General features: G+C 38.0%; 1 protein-coding gene across 17 annotated transcripts in view; it reads right to left on the reverse strand.

Moving 5' to 3' along the window:
* The window catches only part of TENM2 (teneurin transmembrane protein 2), a 616,658-nt gene that overhangs the window by 67,354 nt on the left and 529,730 nt on the right, over window positions 1-19,574 (reverse strand). For 14 of the 17 annotated variants that reach the window (XM_021410395.1, XM_021410388.1, XM_021410399.1 and 11 more), the window contains 3 exons: window positions 13,635-13,829; window positions 8,065-8,265; window positions 6,401-6,613 (listed from right to left, as the gene is read on the reverse strand). In XM_021410395.1, coding sequence (XP_021266070.1) covers window positions 6,401-6,613; window positions 8,065-8,265; window positions 13,635-13,829 — 609 coding nt within the window. Of the gene's footprint in view, window positions 1-6,311; window positions 6,614-8,064; window positions 8,266-13,634; window positions 13,830-19,574 lie in introns of those variants that run through there. The other 3 variants (XM_021410392.1, XM_021410394.1, XM_021410406.1) reach the window with 2 other exon arrangements.

Here is a 19,574-nt window from a genome sequence, read left to right on the forward strand (position 1 = left end):
CTTTCTGAAGTGGATCATTCCTTTGGAGGAATTAGGAGTGAAAATCCATATAAAGTCCACATAAAGATTTTAAAAGAATAACAATATTGAATACCACCATGAAACCTAAGTAAAAAGTACTGTTTTCAAATCAGAGTATAAAAATGTCACTTTATACATGGAACTTCCCCCTCTCACGTCGAGTCTCTCTATACTTGCATGACAAATTAAAATGCAAATTATGTGCAGAGAACAACAGAAATCACTGAGAATCTCTGAGATTAATTCATGAAGTATCTGTGACTATTCTGTTTTGCCGAAGAGATGCATGGGAGGAACCCATCCTATGATACTCTAAATGGAATCTTAACACCACGTTCCTAAAAGACTGCATCAAAGATGTGGTTACTAAGAAACCAGGTGTAAAGACAATAGGCCGACTGTATCGCACAGGTGATGAACCTGAATTCGTAGATATAGAAACAGTCGTTGTCCCTGTCTTTTCTGGTCACGTCATCATACATATTACCAACACATTTTTGTATCATCCATCATGAAAGGTGGTCATGACCCAAATATGCTATTCATTTGTCAAATAAAGTGAAAAAAACGTGCTCCTCACTCTACGGAGCATGCAAACTAAATCTCTCTTGTCTTTGTTAGAGCTTTTTAAACCTTGATAAGTTATAAAGTGGTATAGATAAATTTTAAGTCAGAACTGCATTGAAGTCTAATATATCTAACTCCTAAATTGTTCTTTGTCAGATACGATGGCTTTCCACTGTCTCCTCCCACACGCTTTCCATCTCTTCTGAAAATTGCTTCATCTTTGAATCATTACCATTATAATTACAACAAGAAAATTCAGTAGAAGAAAAAATCTTTGACACAAAGAGTATTATCATGGGACAAAAATATCTTGCCGTAATCAAAGATAACGCTCCATTATTATTTCCTCTATCGATTATTGACTTCATGATACGGTAAAAGTCTACATGCTTTCACCTTATATGTGGTATTCCTTTGTGCCTCCAAAAAAATGTAAACATGTCTAAAAGCTAGAAAGGACATGGCCATTCCAAAACACCTGGCAAAACATTTTTTTTCCTTGGTAAAACAGGCAGGGGACGCTGTCCATCCAGTATTCAGTTGGGTGAGTCTTGGTACTGCAAAGGGAGGGGATTTTATGTATTTACCTACTTGGGGTAAATTTGCTCCCTGTTTGGGTGTTTTACAATGTCTCACTGTATAAATTGTCAGCCTAATATTCTGCAAATACAGAACACAAATATTAGGCTCCTTGGCCAGATAAATGATCAAAATCTACTTCTAAGATTTCTTAAAGGAGATGAAAGTACAAATTTTAACTTGGGCCACTATAAAGTAAGTTATTTAAAAGGAATGCTTCCTTTTAAGGTCCGATAGACCATTTTATACTATCATTTAAAATCACACTGGAAGAGAATTCATAAAGCTCAATGGTTTTCTGGTCGGCTTTCTGCCCCATGGCAGGATGAATTATCTTCATGCTATTCTTGATAGACATTTGTCTAAATTGTTGTTAAAAGCTCCACTGATGCAATTCCACAACTTGCTTAGACAACCTATTTCAGTTTTCCATTTTCTGTTACAGTATTACCTATTACCTAATCCACATCTCCTATTCTGTAACTTAAAATTCTTATCAATCATCCCAGACAGAGTCTTCTCCTTCTTTTCCTTGCACATTTTTATGAATCTGAAGGTTTTATGTTACTTCTCACCCTGTAGTTTACAGGATCTCAGATCCTTCAAATCCTCCTTTATTCAAGGCCCTGAAAATCTACAAGACAAGGTACAGAACTAATACAGATCTCTGAATTCTCTATTTGCTAAGGAACAATTTCTGCCATTGACATTGTCAGTATAGAGGCCAAGAACTCAATGGGGGAAAGAGAGTGGAAGATCTTCACCTCCAGAGTTAGAACATGAAAAACAGTACCAAGGCCAGGAAGCAGAATCTGCAGAGATGCACACATTACCACTGCTTGTGTTTTGTCTAGCCTTGTGTTTTGCCTTCAGGTAGACACTGGAAGTTCAGCTTCCATGGCTGATAAAGGGGCCACAGCTTGTTTGCATTGAAAATAAAAAAACAGAAAAGAATTGTCTTGATCTCAACTTGCAGCAGAGTATCTGTACTATCAAGTATCCTTTACTCCAATCGTACCTCAACTTTCTGTCTGAAAGCAGGAGCGCTTACCTTACACCTACTGCAAGATGTGAGGAGAAGAGAGTGAGGCTTTGGGAATACAGCAGGCTGCCACGATAAAATCCTGTGTATCGATTTCCAGTGAGAAAGCTCACCTTGTAAGATAAAACATGCTTGCAGTCTTTTAAATTTTACTTATAAATAGTCAGGATGAAATCCTGGATTCTCTGGTCTCGCAGTAAGATTTTTACGAATCACTTAGTAACAGCTGTATTTCATGCTGCAGGGATATGAATTACAGATAGAATTACACTTTAAAAATGATATTTTTGTCTGTTTCTTAAGATCTCCTTACATATTACATTGTCTTCAGTCTACAGTTCTGACAGTTTACATGGAGAACACCCTCACAGTAGATTAAAAGCAATAGTTCTACACATTCAAATATTATTTTCAGTGAAAGTAACAGAACGGTTTCATAACAGCATACTTTAGCAACACACAGATGCTTCAAGGAAAAGACAAATCCTTCATCTTAAAATTCTGGCATGAAATTGGTTCAAGATTTAGCAACTGCTGTATCTTAGTCTTTTGCTTTGTTATTGGTTTTCCAATAATCTTTTCCTCATCTAGATTACCTCCATTATTTAGTTATAACTTCCTCCATAATTGCAATCACTGAATAGCAATCACTTAATAAAGATATCCTGACAGGTCTATTTTTGCACTGGGAAAAGATTCATTTTCTTTATCATCACTCCAGTAAGCAATTTTTCTTCCTACCTGAAGTAGCCAAGTGAAATGTAGTGTCTGGAGTACAGTTCTGCTCTGCTTACAGCCAGCATTTCAATAAGACCAGACACCAATCCTTTCACTTTTATATTATTTGGACATGGATTCTTCAAAATCTGTGTGACATGGAATTCGTGCTGACTGATTTTTATATATAATTCTATTGATACACATAGGTAAAGGCTGCTTTGCACAGCTTGTTACCAGTGAGTTAATAGGGGCATTCCTGGAGACTTTGCAGAGTTTTTTTCCTATAATGCAGGTAATGCAGAAACAAACCACATTTTTGTTTAAAGTCCACGAGAGAGTATATGAGCTTAGATACACAACACTGAAAAGCCAAAGAGAATGCATTTAGCCCACTGTCTTTAAAGGACTAATTGTATATTAGATAGAACAAAATAACCTAATAAACTTGGACACCTGCAGGTTGCTATAATGATTTCTTTTCCACTGCGATGGGAATATAGAACGAGAAACTGCTGAAGAAACACAAAGAGAATAAAACGAAGTTTGGTTTACATATAGAAACCTCTTTTTCCTCCCAAAATAGATTGATTTAACCTAAGCGGACTTGGCCTAAGCCACTAAAATCAAAGCAAGCTTTTCTCCTGCCTTGAAAGGATTTCAGACTAGGTCTAGCAACAAATGGACATTCCGGGTAAATAAACTCTCCTATGGGAATCCCAGTCTTCCACTTGAAGACTGTGTAGAGAGGGTGCATTGTGAAGTTCCTGAAGACTTAACACAGCTATTAAAAAATTCAAACTGCGTATAGGGAAGAGAGAGAGATTCAGCCTTTGCTCATATGCTTTCTGAGCCTGGCCTGGCCTTGCTTCCCCTTCAGGCAGACAGACTTGTGGGGTTTGCAAGGTACCTTCCAGACAGGACTAAGAGAATGGCTTTGAATTAAAAAACTAACAAAAATATACATCAAATTAACATTCCTGAATATAACTGTTTAAGGCGGACATTCCCTAGTTAGTAATTCTGACCTCAACCTTTCAGTTGAAAGCTCAACCCATAAAGGGAGTACACTAAGTTAGAATGAGTTCCTGTAAAATATAAGTACATTTTAGCTCTTCATACAAACATTTAAAATACATTGAACAACTCATTCTTGCTTCCAAGGACCACTCTATTCTTTAAGGACCAACTGTCTGCTGGTGACTCCTAGCATTTTCTGTATAATCACTGACAAAGCTTAGTTTTATCACCCTTACCTTCCACACTCACTCCTTCTCAGCCCCATACAACATGAGCCTCCGTGTTAAAAGCAAACCAGAGAAAACAAACCGATGGGATAAAGCCGTGATGCATCTCGGAGCCGACTTCCATTTCTGGCATCATGCTTTGTTGCTTTCGTCCATGGTCTGATAGCCAGGCCTCACGATACGAACACCGGAAATGTCTCACTAACACAGCCTCGTCACAGTATCTATCTGTCCACATACAGCACACAACTTATGACTGCACAAATTTAAATGTATGATAATCGGAAGGGCAAACCTATTTTTCTTTTTGCCCTAAGTCTAATGTTCACTGCAGGCAGACCCATACTAAATTTAAAAGAAATCCTTTGAATACATACCAAACAAAAAGAGCTTACACTTATTTACTTTAATCACTTGAACATTATTGGCCTTTCTCTCAGAAGAATAGGGAAAATATTTATTTCACAGCTCTGAAAATTAAACGAAAAATCTCACTTCAGGGTTCACTAGTCTAGCTTGTAACTTCCAGAATTCTTTTTGATATTGGTACAAGGCATCTTTTTGTGTGCACAGTAATGAAGACTTGAAATACACTAATTATCTCTAAACAGGCATAATTCTAAAAGATTATAAAGCAAAATAAAATTGGGCAAAGAAGCAACTTTTAGAATAAGCAATTATTACACAACTTAATGCAAAAATATTTATAAAGTAGGCATTTTGTAACGATCTGAGAAGTACTCAATATTAAAACAAAACGCCCGGATTAATCTAGCAGAGATGTTGACATGATGGAAGTGAGAAAGCAGTTGTGAATAAACACTCTGCATCTTTGCTGGTGACAAAGTGTTCAATCACAAAAGCTTTGACTTTAATCATATTAGCATAGTGCAGTGGAAGCATGCAGCACCACAACATCAGAGGAGATGCCCTAAAAATACATTTTTTTTTCCCAATAAGCATATTCTTTAACTTTCCAACTCATGTATGCATCTGAAATGGTTTGTATATTCAAGGAGAAATCAGAGGGGAATGAAAAAGAAAAACAGCTTGAGGGATGCAATAATCTCACCATACTTTCAATTAAAGAAATAGCAATTCACTTGTAATAGGACTGTCCCATTAGGGTCCCTGATTGCCATGAAAATCTCAATTGACCTACTCCTTTTCCCTCGTAAATCCATCACTTCAAGAAGATCTTGGTTCCTGACTTGCTAGGTTTTTATTTAAGGTACACCTCGTTGTCCTCTAAAATTTCTTCAGAGAAGAATACACTTGCCTGAAACTCACACTTCCAGCTTGCATTTGGATACTCTTGCTCCATATAATTTTGCTCATAGCTCTCAAACAAGATTTGACTGCTTAGATTTTCCCATTTTCAACTACAGTATAGGGAAAATAACATTTTTTTATTCCTTTTTTTTCCCCAGTAATTTAACAAGATAGTCCAAATACCCAGCCTGACTGCTCGCAGGGACAAAATAAAGAACATCATCTAGGAACAATTAATTCCTCTTCAAAATAAGATTTCAAGTGCTGTAATTGAGGGGATAGCACATCATTACTTTGTGTAAGTATAACCTTTTTGAACTTCCCAGGCTGACACATCACAGCTGAGATGCAATCGTGTTAGTCACAGCACTCTGCATGATGCCAACACTGCGCTGAGCAACACACTATTAGGAAAGGGTACAGCAGCATGCTGCACTACTGACAAGGCCCTCCCATGCTGTGATTGTCTATATGCAAACACCATGCCCACTGTCACAGCACAACACAGGGAAATGCTAGGGAGCTATTTCTGTAGCACCAGGAGCACTTATTCCTCCACCACTTGACCCCTGCTCTGTGTGGAGATGGTGGTGGTGTGTTTCAGATGTGATGTATAATAGCAGGAAAGCACTGATGCATCAGACCAGGAAATTAAAAAAGATGCCGTTCACACAAAGGAATGTTTAGTTAAGTTTGAAAAGCTTGGCTCAGAGGACACCGTGTCGGACCATTTGTTACATCTTTACTTACTAATGTTCATTTGCTGCGGGTTTTTTTCCCCCAAACCAGCTTGTTATTGATTTTAAATGATTCCAAGAGCTCATCTGCATTTTGCCCAACGCATTTGGAGCCCAAGATAATATCGGAAAGCATTAGGGTCCTTAAAGGAACAGCCTATCACAGTACACCACAGTAACTATGTTTCTACGATTTATGAAAAGAAAGCAATATGTGCCTGTTTCGGTGCCTGTCGTTTGCCTACCAATGGTGCAGTGCTCCCCATTCCAGCCCTCTCTGCATTCACATTTCCCATCTTTACAAGTTCCGTGCTCTGTACAGCGGGGATGGCACACACGCTGGTCACACGCCACTCCTGTCCACCCTTCTTCACAGCGACATGCTCCGCCAATGCACACCCCATGGGTGCCACAGTCTACAGAGCACACTTCTAGGAGAAGAAAAGAATACAGGTTATAGCTGGCTTATGTCACAGGCAACGGGACAGAAGTAGCAACCTAAGTCAGTAGTTGAGCAGAACAGGCGCCCTTTTGCTGAAAGCAGGCCTGTTCGCATGAGGATCAAAACCAGCATTAAGCATTGAACTTTGTAAAGTTAAAAAAAATCATTACAAAACTCTGCTACTCTACGTTGGACAGATCACTGTAGAGCCGTGTCCTCCACTCCAATGCAGAGAATGTCCCCAGTGCCTGTCAGCATGGCAGAAGGGGGAACATAGATCTGCTTTACTCAAACCTGAACCTGTGTTGATTTTAACACATCTATTTGTTAAGAATGAGACTGAAACTCACCTAAGACACATTCAGCAGAACGGTGACAATTCAGGGTCACTTAGACTCTTGGAGTGACTGGAAAAGATACTTGCAAGTGACAGATTTGGAATCCTATTGCTAATAAAGGTGAGACACACAGTACCTTGCTCCTAAATTCTCTTGCTCTCTGCCAGCAGTTGTAGAAAAGCAGAGTGTCTTTTGCCTCATGCATCATCAAAGAAATGGACAGTTTAAATTCTCATTCATGATTTTTGCTGGCTGCTGCTGATGCATGAAGCAGAAGAAACATATCTCGATACTCATTTCACTGGTGGGGTATTCTGAGTCGTTAATTTTAAGAAATAACTGAATAAATGTGAAAGCTGTAAATATTATTTTGAGAGATAATTCCATTTCCAGAATCAGCTTACAATATAAATGCAAAATTCCAAGTATTTTTTCCCACAAACAGAACATTTGCTGTCATGTCAAAATTGTTCTTTTTTTCCCCTTAGCTCCTTCTGTTAGAATAAACACTTTTACAATATTCAGTCAACTGCAGCACTGCAGAGGATGAATTTTTTAGCTTGCACTTTTGTTCTTGCTTTTTAGAGTGCCTTTTGCCCTAAAACTAATTGTTTAAATATTCCAGGTACAACTGAAAATTGAAAAATACCCCATGTTTAGGAGATCTTTCTGTTTCACGATGCTTTTCATAAACGGGTAGCATTTTGATGTGCCATAAAGCAAACACCAAAAACAGAGTATTTTTCATTCCTCAAATATTACGGTCATATCTGTGAATCTCTGCAATGGAACTTTTCAGTCAAAGTCAGGAAAGAGATATGAAGCAGTTAAGTAACTTTCTCAGTTCAGAAGAAAGTCAGTATCTGAAGGAAACATGGGCTCCTAACCTACACTCCCACCCAGAGCTGTCAGCCCCAAATTAGGGATGTCACATAAAAAATCTAAAATGTATGCACGCTTCTTTCCAACACAATCCAGAACAGGACAAAACCTGTTCCTAAGACAATTTTGTAAATTATTTGCATTTCAAATTTGCCTCCAGTATTAACATTTTACCAGAATAGGAGCACTGATGCAAAATCAGAAGAAATATTTTTCTTACCAACGGAGCAGTCAGGACCCATCCAGTTGGGATCGCAGCTGCAGAGACCCGTGTCAGACAGGTACGTGCCATGCCCACTGCACTGGTCTGGACACTGGGCTCTGGGAAGCTCACAGTTTATTCCACCCCAGCCCGGGCTGCAGAGACATTCTCCATTCACGCAGACCCCGTGATTGGAGCATGTTGGATCTAAGCAATCAACTAAATAAGAAAACAAAAACAATGCACACAAAGGTCAGTTCCCACAATATGGTGTATGGAAAAAAAGTAGATGGATACTTTGAAGTTCTTACGAAGGTGACAAAATAAAACAAATCGATATGATTCTTCCAGTCGTATAAGTACCTGGCCTGAGAACAGAGAAGTGTGAAACAATCTGTGTTTTGCATTAGGTCCATCTGAAATAGGGAGTGACTGAAAAATGAAAACTTACTGCATGAACTCTGTGGTGAAGAAGCACGAAGACTTAAAATTAAAAGCTAAATACACACAGTAAGAGTTCCATACATAAGCCTTAACCTGGGGACATTTCTTCTTAAATGCTCTGTAGTTCTGATGAGTTAAACAGTATTCTGAATAACAAAATAAATTAAAAAAATCAAATGCATTGCAATATCTTTATCTGTCAATACTACTATTACTACTGTTCACATGCCAGACCCTTGTGAAAATGATACCGTGACATCTCATTTAAGTACCTAGAAGTCAAATTACCAGCGGCTTTCAGCTTCTTTTAGGCTCCTATGTCAGGAACTCCATTCCTACTCCATCAGGGCAGTGAGACTGACAAGTCCCAGTTATTTCAACCTATGTTCTAACCAGCAGACAATTCTTTAAGAAATAAAGAAACATAGATGTAGATACAGATTTCATCTTTTCTCTATCCAGAAACAACAGAAGAAGAAAGTAAAAACACTTGTGATGGAAAGGCATCCATAAAATGTCTTCTGCCATTTCAGCCCTGATAAATAAAAGGGACGTTGTGAGCTTTCTTTCAAATAAACTCTATCAGTAGCATTACAGTTTTCCAAATTTTCCTCTTATATCATGAATTTGTGTAAGTTGCTATGCTCTACTGCAAACAGCGGCACTGAGGCTTTACCAGCTGCCTTTTGCTGGGGAATTGAGGGCCAAGGTCAAACTTATGCCCTAATATAAAATGAATTCACCTCATGACTGGTATATATCAGCTCACAGGAGAAGAACCAAGAATGATTGGCATTCTCTTTCGCAGCTCTAGGAAGATCTCATTTTATAATGAAAGTGATTTATCTCTCATCTTTTCCAAATTGATCCTTCTAAATTAAGGCAGAGACATTTTCACTTTAACTTATGTGAGCAATACTTGATCTTTTAAATCTCAACTTTTCTATAAACAGACATGTCAAATTATATTATGAAGTTACAGAACATTTAAAGTAAATATATAGATTAGATACAACTCAGAATTGAAGCAGGCACATTTAGATATACAATAACATGAGTTATCAGAATAACTCACGTTAGATTTTAATTCAGATTAGAGTAGCACAGAAATTACGGTAAGATTTCTTACAAGATTTTCACTGTAACAATGACCCTAGTGTGCTGGGTTTGTTTTGCTGAGATTTAGGGATCAGTTAATTGGATATGAAGATATTGCTGTGCAGTTTAGTATTAGATATAAACAGTGACTGTTCAGAAATAAAAAATTGTTCAGTTCAGAAAAAAATGGTAAACTAGTAATCGTTCTAACATTATCTAGAACGCTTTCCCTGCACTGTTTGTTTGCCTTGGTGCTGAACAAAGCCAGAAACTCCAGAGTTTAGAATACGCCTTTCATGATGCTTCTGTTGAATCTGGCAGACTCAGAGCAAAATAATCTTGTCCAGTAAAGAAATAAAGAAAAAGAAGAAAAAAATAGGTGAATTTACCTTAAGGGTGAAGGTTATGTTTTTCCCTAAATTCAGTTTTTTTTTAAAATGGTGATATTTTAAAGTGAAATTTTAATGGATACTGTGTATAGCTTTCTGCCATGCGTTGCAGGACAGCTAGGAACTTGAGTTAATACTGATGAGTACTAATGCATGCCACATTTCAGAAATGCACCTCCTTCCTTCTCAAATGAAAGCGCTAATGAAAGCAACGTGGAACAAAAACACATCCTTCTACATAAATGCATTACATTTCCTCTTTGCAAAATAACTATGCTTTCAGCTGAGATTTATTAACACAGAATAAGCCTACCAATTCCCCCAAACCCCGGTCTCCTCATTTTATAGAATAACAACTCACATGAACCCTCTGTCCACTGCTCTAGACAAATACATTTTACAGCTGTTTTGTTCTATCATACAATTAAGTCATAGCTTTCAAAGTATAAACTGAGGAGAGCTTTTACTCTGAACTCAAATCCTGTTCTATTTTAACACACACTCTTAGGGTTATCATCTCAGGCCAGATCCTCAGCTGCCAAAATTAGCATAACTTGATTACCTGCATTGGCTTGTGCTGCACAGGTTCTGTCCCCAGCTCTTTAGAAGAGTTTACAATGGACTTAATAAGGAATTATAAATGGAGATTCTTTGGTGTTTAAACAAAGGACAACACGCTTTAGCAAGCCAGTCTGTTAGACTTAGAACTCGTCGTCCCTTGGCAGCTCAGATCATTAGAGCTCATTTAGTATTGGGCCCTCTGTAGATTTGATAAAAAGGGTACTGAAAGCAATTTATATCCCTAAGGACAAAAAAGGAGGTCAAGGAGTTTTATGAACAATATGTACTATAAACCCCCAAAGAGCCATGAATTACACTTATGAAGTTAAATGTCATTGAAAAATGACTCGACCATGAAAGTGACAAGAAAAACACCGTTAACCTAATTTGTCAATTTGACTTGTCTCCCCACAAACCAGATTGAATGAAACCTGGCAAATATGCCCCTTCATTTTGTGTGCAAATTTGTTAATAGAACAACAGTGTTTATGCTGCAAAAATTGTGCATCAAAAATATTGATTTTAGTGCCACTTTCATTTCAGGTAAATTGTTTGAACAGTAAGACCATGATGAATATCAGAAATAAAAAGTGAACTGGAAGAAGAAAAATGCTGACCCATTTCTTCTAATTCAGTATCAGCACTAGAAAATGGAGAATGAGCCAACCTTCACTATTCTTTTTGAAAGCTCAAATCAGCAGAGATTTCATATTATAATATAATACAAATATATTTATTTGTATCATTCTACCATTAATTCAAGCAGAAAGTTTAAATGTGGTCAGATGATTACTTGCAACTGGAGATACTTCATATCAGATCCTTTTTCCCAGAGCTCATAAATTAATAGGAGAAATACGTAAAGAAGAAATGGAATTTTGCAGAAGAAATACGCTGGTTGTTCTTCATGTATTTGTAAATTAATTTATTGAGTTATTTATTGCTCAACGATGTATGCAAAAGGTTATTCTAACCTTTTCTATCATGTTATCGGCACCTTCCAAGTTTGCAGTTAATACCTCTTTGCCTTTGTAATCCACTTATCTGTTAGAATCCTTATCCTTTCAAGCACTGGTGATTAAATAATCTATATCCTTTCCCCTCACATATTAATGTATCTCCCCAGCATTGTTGACTGAAAATTTCGTAGCGTTTCCAGCTTTGAGAGGTGTTAACATTAACCCCTTTGCAGCAATACATGCACTAGCTTGTTCTATAAACTTATCTGGAATTGTTTGATGTATTTGTTTCACCCACTTCAAACATTCACAGCAGGATAAACTGAATTAAGCGCTACAAAAACCTATTTCTCTTACAGGAGCGTTAGGGGATTCGAGACGTCTAGCCCAAATATAGAACAAGCATTCCAGACAATTGAAAGTAAAGAGAGCATCTGGAAATTATAATATAAATGGGTGAGGAACTGCTTACAAGGTAAAATTTACAGAATTAAATGAAAGAAAGATCAATTTAGGCCATCTACTATAGTCTCTCTAATAATATTAACTCTAATATAACAATGAAGAACATGATGAAATTCATATAACTTAATTAGACTGAGCAAACAATTGCAGTTTGTAGCAGAGAGGTTCTGCATTCCTAGGGAATAGGCTGGATATAGCGGAGCATGCTACATGGTCTTTTCCATGTTCAATTTCCATGAGAACGTTAATTCCAGCAGGGCATTTCAGACCATTCTTGAATTTTTCCCAGAATCATACAGTCAGGGGGAACTGCAAACTATCAAATCTAGCAGTCAAAAAGGACATTACAGAATTTTCAGGATGTTGCGTAAACTGTAAAAAAAAGAAATGGAAAATCTACTGATTTCAGTTGAGTTCTGGATTAGAGCTTTAACGGCTTCAGTGTTGTGAAAAATTCCTGGAAAGAGATGACAAGAATGAACTGAAGAAATGATTGCAGTGTTGGCAGTCCCATTAGTGAGAATCCTTGCTTATTTTTGCTCTTAGCAAAATAACTTCGCACAGACTAATGGAAAATCTTGTCCTAAAGCTGACGACTGCAGTCCACATCCAAAGAATAAGTCCTCTAGAGCTTCAGGTCCCTATAGTTTTCTTCCTTATTCCTTTTTTTTTTTTTTTTTTAAATGGGAGACGTAGGTGTTTGCTACAGGGTAAGATTAACATTGATACATACGTAGTGTACAGCTCTGCATTCCACTCAGAATACTCCATAGAGGCCTTTCAGTCCTAAACCCATGCAGCTCCAGTTCTGTCACCTTTGTTTTCAAACTGTTCCTCCTTTTGGAGGATTAATAAACTCTGAGAAGTCATCATAAAACTGCCTGAAATAATACTCTCTGAGGATGTGCCAAGGTATGCAGAACTGTCTTTCTAGCAGTCCTCTGGAGAGTTAAATTCCCTTCTAAAACTATAGCAATATATTTTAAAAAGAAGTCTAACTTATGCAGAGCGTTCTAACAGAACTCACTGTGAATAAAGCCAATACCAAGCTCAATCCATGACCATATTTTCAATGGCTCATTTTGTTACATTTGCTCACTCCGCATTCACTGGACACTTCCAACATGAAAAGCTTTTCTGCACTTAAAAGATAGTTGCTGTTTGCGTGTGCCAGCTACCTTTCTTTAGGCCCATGTGATTGCAGTTAACAGGAGAAATTTGTGCTGGGTGAAGTCTGTACATAACATGGACATCCAAGTCTTTCAAATTCTTCATGTCAACTTCTGTCTTAAAAGAGATTTGTCTGTTTGCTTTGTGTGGAGCTGCAGTTACACAATTTTCTCTACTACTACTCATTTTTCTTCTGCATTTCAAATCTAAATTGTTCAATAAATATAATCCATAAGAAAAGATTTATCTTCTGTCTTCAGCAAAGGAATTATTCAGGTTTACTTGTGGCAGACATTCTTAGTACCGCATAACAATGTATATTAGAAGTTTAGTTTAAGCTTTCACAGATCAGTACAACCGTGATGGACCACATTCTTACCTCTCCTTTACAATATCTGATACAGTCGTTTTACATTTAAAATGTTATTGTCCTTTCTTTTCTAAGCACTCCAAAACCAGAAAAAAAATCTCAACACAGAAAGAAAATGTGCCCCAATATTACCTTCTTCACAGTTTTCTCCTTTATAGCCAACAGAACAGACACAGTTCCCTTCGATGCAGGAACCATGACCTCCACACGAGGGATCAATACACTGGCTGATGGGTACATCACATTCAGGACCTTTCCAGCCACTGTAGCATAAGCAGGTTCCTTTAGAGTATTGACCATTGCCACTGCACAGTACCGGGCAGGCAGCTGGAAAATTGAACAAAAGAAAAACAGCACATGGGGTCAGAAAAGTATTCCTGTAGAAGTGCATTAAAAATCCACTACTAAATACTTATACATATACACAAGTATCTTAATTAGCTGGAAAAAATCTAAGCCAATTTGCAGTACTTCAGCTCTTCACTAAGAAACTATTTGAGTACTTTTTAAGAAGGCATGCACGTGTTGAGCATTCTGAGAGTACAACTACTACTCTTTACAATCTATGGATGATGGCTGGGATAACTAATGAGGCAATGTGAGCAGACTTGATTCTGACATTATTTCTCTTTGTTCCATTAGGTAACATCCCGTTTTCACAGACGGCAGAACACAATCCCCAAAACACGTTAGTATATAGCATCTTTCTTCTTTCACAACATTTTTTAATTTAGTGTTCCAAAATTTCCAAGATCCTATGACTTGTTTTTCCCACATAAGGATCTTGAACACAGAAATAACACAAGCTTTCATTTGTATCTACAACAAACGCACGCTGCCACCAATATAACTGCCTAATCTTCTTTTCCCATTTCCCACAGTGACTGTTTCTTCCCTGGGTGTATTGGCAAGAAACCACCATTAACTCCTATCTCTTCCTGTTGTATTATTAAAGGGATAAGAATTTTTGAGAAAATATTAAGGATTCATTTATGCAAATGAAGTGCAGCCTAGGAATAATAAAGGTGGTCAGCAGATCTTGGATACCAGGTGTTGTGCATATGCAGAACAGTGGAAATAAATAAGTAGTTTATTAAAACCAGTAGTACATAAATGTTACACTAAGGCATTTTTACACTCCGATTTGCCAATGACTTCCATGCAAACATGGCAATCTGTGAACTTACATGCCTGCCAAAGACAACATATGGTAACCAGCCAGAGAAATGGAAAAAATAACAAAGGAGTAAAATAAAATAGAACTAATGAAGTGTATCTTTGATAAGAGGTACGCTTTTACACTCTTCTTTGATAAAGTTTGATAGAGTCTAAGAAGTATTTCCCCATCTTTTCACCTTTCAAAGCAATTAGAAACTAATGGCTACTTCTACAGTACCAAAAATATACTCCAAAGCTACTATTAATCATTAAAAGGTCTTACTGTCCCTCCTGCTTCTATTATCCTGTTAACCTGAATGATCAAGAAGAACCGAGTAATTGATTTACTACAAAGAAACATGTAATTGTCCTGTTGTATGACTTCTCTACTGTTCAGCAACCCTTATTAATCTCAGCTGTCCACTGATCTGCTGCAAATACCCATTTGAGAAGGGATTTTTTTCAATAATTTACTTATTTGAAACAGAAAAAAAAATAATTAGGCAAACATATAATCAGATTTGTAACCTCGGATTTTAGCTAAAATTCAGAGTGCTGAGAATTATTTCATTTAGGACTGCAAGTTGATTGGCCATATGTCACTTGTATAGCACTTTTTAATCTATTTTTTTTTCTTACAAGAAAGCAACAACAAAATCAATATGTTGAGGTTGGATGTTCTGCTCTCCCTTCACTGTCTTAGCGCCATATGATCAATCCTTTTGTAGAAATAGCAACATCATTATCTGAGTCTTTTTAATCTTGCTTATTTTTTTCTCCTTCACTCCAAAATTGAATTCAAATATGAACAAAATATAATTTTCAGTAGCAGTTTTCAGATTTCAGATGTGATATATGCTCATAAGTGCTTTACTGTGTTATATGAAAAAGTTTATGCTAAACTTTCAACTTCTGTTTTTTGCAGTTGGTTTCGGAATTACGCCTCCTGAACCAGCTGGATTAAATTGCAATGCAGACAAGCATCTGCGTCCACACTGTACTCTGAGTCATTCTGTATAAAGGTTTTTTTGCCACGTCACCATGAAACATCCTTCCACAATATACAACACATTCAACCAGTAGCACTTTGGATGCCATTTCATTTACTGTTCCTTCTGTCTGCAAAAGCATTACATCAGGGATTCTATCTTAGCTCCTCAGCATGCACTGCTCTTCACAGCCTAGAAATTCTACCTGCTGCTATGGCAGGTCAAGTAGGTGAGCCATAAAGAATGGGATCACGCTAGGATCACTTCCACTCCTGTGGATCTGAAGGTGAATGATCAGAAGGCAGCTTGTCCCAAAGACCTGGAGTAATCATAATGAGTGCCAAGATTGAGATGCCACCTTCCACACCCTGACACACTGTAGGTTCTCAATCTAACAGAAAACCTCCCTGCAAAACTACACACCTTTAAGCTCCTGTACATGGTAGTTAAGCCTGCAGCCCTACTGCTCCAGTTCACTACAGAACAAAGTAATATTGCTAGATGCATGATCTCCATATGCTTCCAAGCCATTGAAGAGACTTGATGCTACTGTTATTAATGGCTGCTCATTGTAGCTTATTCAACTCTACTGGGACACAACAGCACATGTCCTGCTTTTGTCTATCAGCCTCAACACCAGAAAAGATTTCTGTTCTGCAAACCTCTTCTCCGGAGTCAAAATTCAAATAAAGGCAATAAATCTATTTGAGCAAGTTGCCTGCAAGAGGGACTGAGAAGAGATAAATATACATCATTAGAAATCAATCAAACAAAGAAACAAAAGAACAGCCACCACGCAGTTTAAATGGGACCCATCCAGACCTAGCTATACAGTAACATGCCAGCCATCTGCTGTACGATTGCCTCTTTCCCTGCCTTGGACCTAAATCTAAGTAATCATTTGGCAATTGCGGTCCAGGTAGAGAAACATATATCTGCTATTTGGAATAGGTCTGTGGGATGGCCATTTTCATCTCCTACTCTTGATATAAATTTGTAGGGTTCAACTTCTGGAACACCAGAGATTGTATGGCTGGCACAGCAGAAGAAAGATTACCAGATGGCGCTGGGCTGTGGAATAAAGAGCTCCCACAGTAGTTCTATCTTCTTCAGTGTTCCCTTGTCCTGTTCTGGAGCTTTAGGAATCTAAGTGAAGCTGAAAGCCATGTTGCAGCTTTTCATTTCTCTCTTTGTGCTTCTACCAGGTCAGAGGGTTCACAAGACTATTTAGTCCTTGGCAAAGCTTCTCTATTACTTCAAAAGCAATCTGTCTTCAGTGATCTGCAGTTGAGGGATGCATTGCCAAGACGCTGGTAACACAAGAACTAACTCTGGACAAATGAAAGAATCTGTCATTTAATCTAAGAAATTAAAATTAATACAGTTAAGATTAAGGAAAATGTAAGCAAGAATGCAAGCAAGCGTGGGTAGTAAGAAGCTGGTTTGTCACTGCCGTAGTAAACAGCTCTTCATTAATGTTTCTGCTCCAAGTTTATAGGTTGACTTAAGAGAGGAACAGAGAGAGAATCAAACTGCTTCTGTAGAAAGCAATTCCAGGCAGTCTAAAAAGAGGTCTGCTAGGCTTATTTGCTAGGTCATGTTGCTGCAGAGTGAGATGCAGAGGACTCGATCTTAATTTTCCATCAAGGTTGCCTCAATAAATGTCCAAACAACTCAGGAGTCATCTGAAGTTCTAGTTTTCTAGGAGTGCTTATTTCCCCTATGCACAGTGGTTAGCCCCTATTCCAGCACAGACCTGGATGCTCACAGCACGCTGGAAGAGAGCAAGGGAAGGAAAGGTTATAGAACAATCAGGTTCTATCTCATTTCTGCAGGCAGATTACATTGCATAAAGACTACCATATATTACACGCCAGCACCATCAAAAAGTGGACAGAAGTGCTGCAACACTCAAGTAAGATAAGCACAGAGGTACATCTCCTGAGTCAAGCTGAAACAGGGACAGCAGCTAAAAACCCTGAACGTGGTTTTGGTGATGTGATTCTGCCTTTTACCAATACTTCAACAAATCATACTGGGTTCTTAGTGTTGCTGTCAGCCGATCCAATTACAGAAAATGGATACTGTGAGCCTTTGAGTTCTGTGGGAGGCACACATTTAAGAGCATGAATTGGACAGTGAAAACCAGCCAAAAACCTGTCTAAAAGTTCTCTCTCTCAAAGTTTTCTTTGGATATTTTGGAGTAATGACAATATTCCCTGGTGGATGAGAAAAAATGGTTTGATAACAGTCCACTACACATGGACTAGGAAGGGAGATAGTTAGGAATAACGCTGAAGTGGCAGGGCATCAAAAGCCATCATTTTGTCCAGTGACATTTATTATTTAAGTATCCCAGCTTCAGTCCATGTACACACTCCTTTCACCCACCTCTATGGTATTCACACATAAATACTCACCAGAGTTGTTCATCTAGAGCATGACAAGAAACCGGTAAAGGATATTCGAGGAGCCAAACTCTTGGAGGTAGTTGCACAACTTGGTTTAGTTTAAAAGCTGCTTGGGTGAGAGGTTGCTCCCTGATAACTGAAGCTTCAAACTGGCTGTGAAGAACGAGGCCTGGCTCAGCTTCTCCTGCTATAGAGTTAATACTATCCTAGTGCAGAGAGTTCTGTATCATTAGGACCTAGGATGCCAGTTCTTCTGTAGCAGCTTTCTTCCAGTTCCTCCTCATAACACAGGCAAATCCATATACTTGCCTTGAAAGTTATGTGAGTTTCTGGACACACAAATATGCAGATCTGAAAGATTTTACAACTTGTACCTGAACTGCTTCTCTGCCCTGGGCTAGGTCATATGCAATGTCCTTATAATGCTCACATTTTGCAAGAAGCTCAGTAAATTTGCAAACAGAGCATAAGAAAGTTAGCTTCCTTTGTGCTATCTTCTGGCTTATTCAGAGCCCAGACAAGCTGTCAGCCATCATCCCATATCAAGTCAAAGCTCTTTAACATCTGTACCACAGAAATTTGCAGTGAGAAGCTCATGGCAGGTTGGTGAGGGGTGTCATGGTGTGGGTGGACAAATGATTGTATTGGTCCCAGTGAGGTGCTGTTCAACTAAGGATTAGAACGGTTGCATCCATAATGCTTGTAATCCCTGATTTTAAATATAAACCAGACTCTTCTTACCGCAAGTTAATTCATATAAAATATGAGGTTGACTGTATATTTACAGTGTAAAGAGTAAGGAGAACTGGGACTGAGTGTTGAAGCACCAGTTTAAGGCTTCACTAACAGAGCACTTAAACATAGTCTAAAGTTCCCTTATATTAAGTTGTTCTCTGTTTCATCGACCAGCAGGAACTGTAGTGAAGTCCAACGTAGTATGAACTTCTAACTGAGGATCTCAGAGCAGACATTCTGGGTGCATTCCCTCTAGGAGATAACTAATTCCGGTTCAGTAATAGCTCACACTTGGACTTCCTTTCAGTGGAGATTAAGCTGTTGCAATATTACGCATGATTTTGCAAATATGTAAGAAAAATAGATTACCGTTTATCAGAGACTAATCTGAAACCAACAAATGCATTTCAAATCTGCTCCAATCTTGAGCAGAAATACAGGAAAGATATGAATCTAATGTCGTCTACATCTGCCTGCTCCAAATACCTAAAAGATATCTGCAAAGTCACATTGTACTGGCATGCTTCTCTTTTTGGTCTTCACCTTAGTAACCCATATGGAGCATTTCATCTAAGAATGCTAACTTCTGTTCCAAGGACAAACAAGATGAGTACATAAGCAGGTGAAGATGTATTTTATTAATGCTAGAGCTGAGTTCTACAACTATATATTAAAGTCTGAACTAGTTGTAGACTTTTTTTTGCCTACAGTCAATCTCCTGAAGTTATACCTACTTAGATATCAACAAGCTTACTTCTGAATGGCTTAAAATCCACAAA

Source organism: Numida meleagris, chromosome 12 (genome assembly GCF_002078875.1).
Source record: "Numida meleagris isolate 19003 breed g44 Domestic line chromosome 12, NumMel1.0, whole genome shotgun sequence".
Lineage (NCBI taxonomy): Eukaryota > Metazoa > Chordata > Aves > Galliformes > Numididae > Numida > Numida meleagris.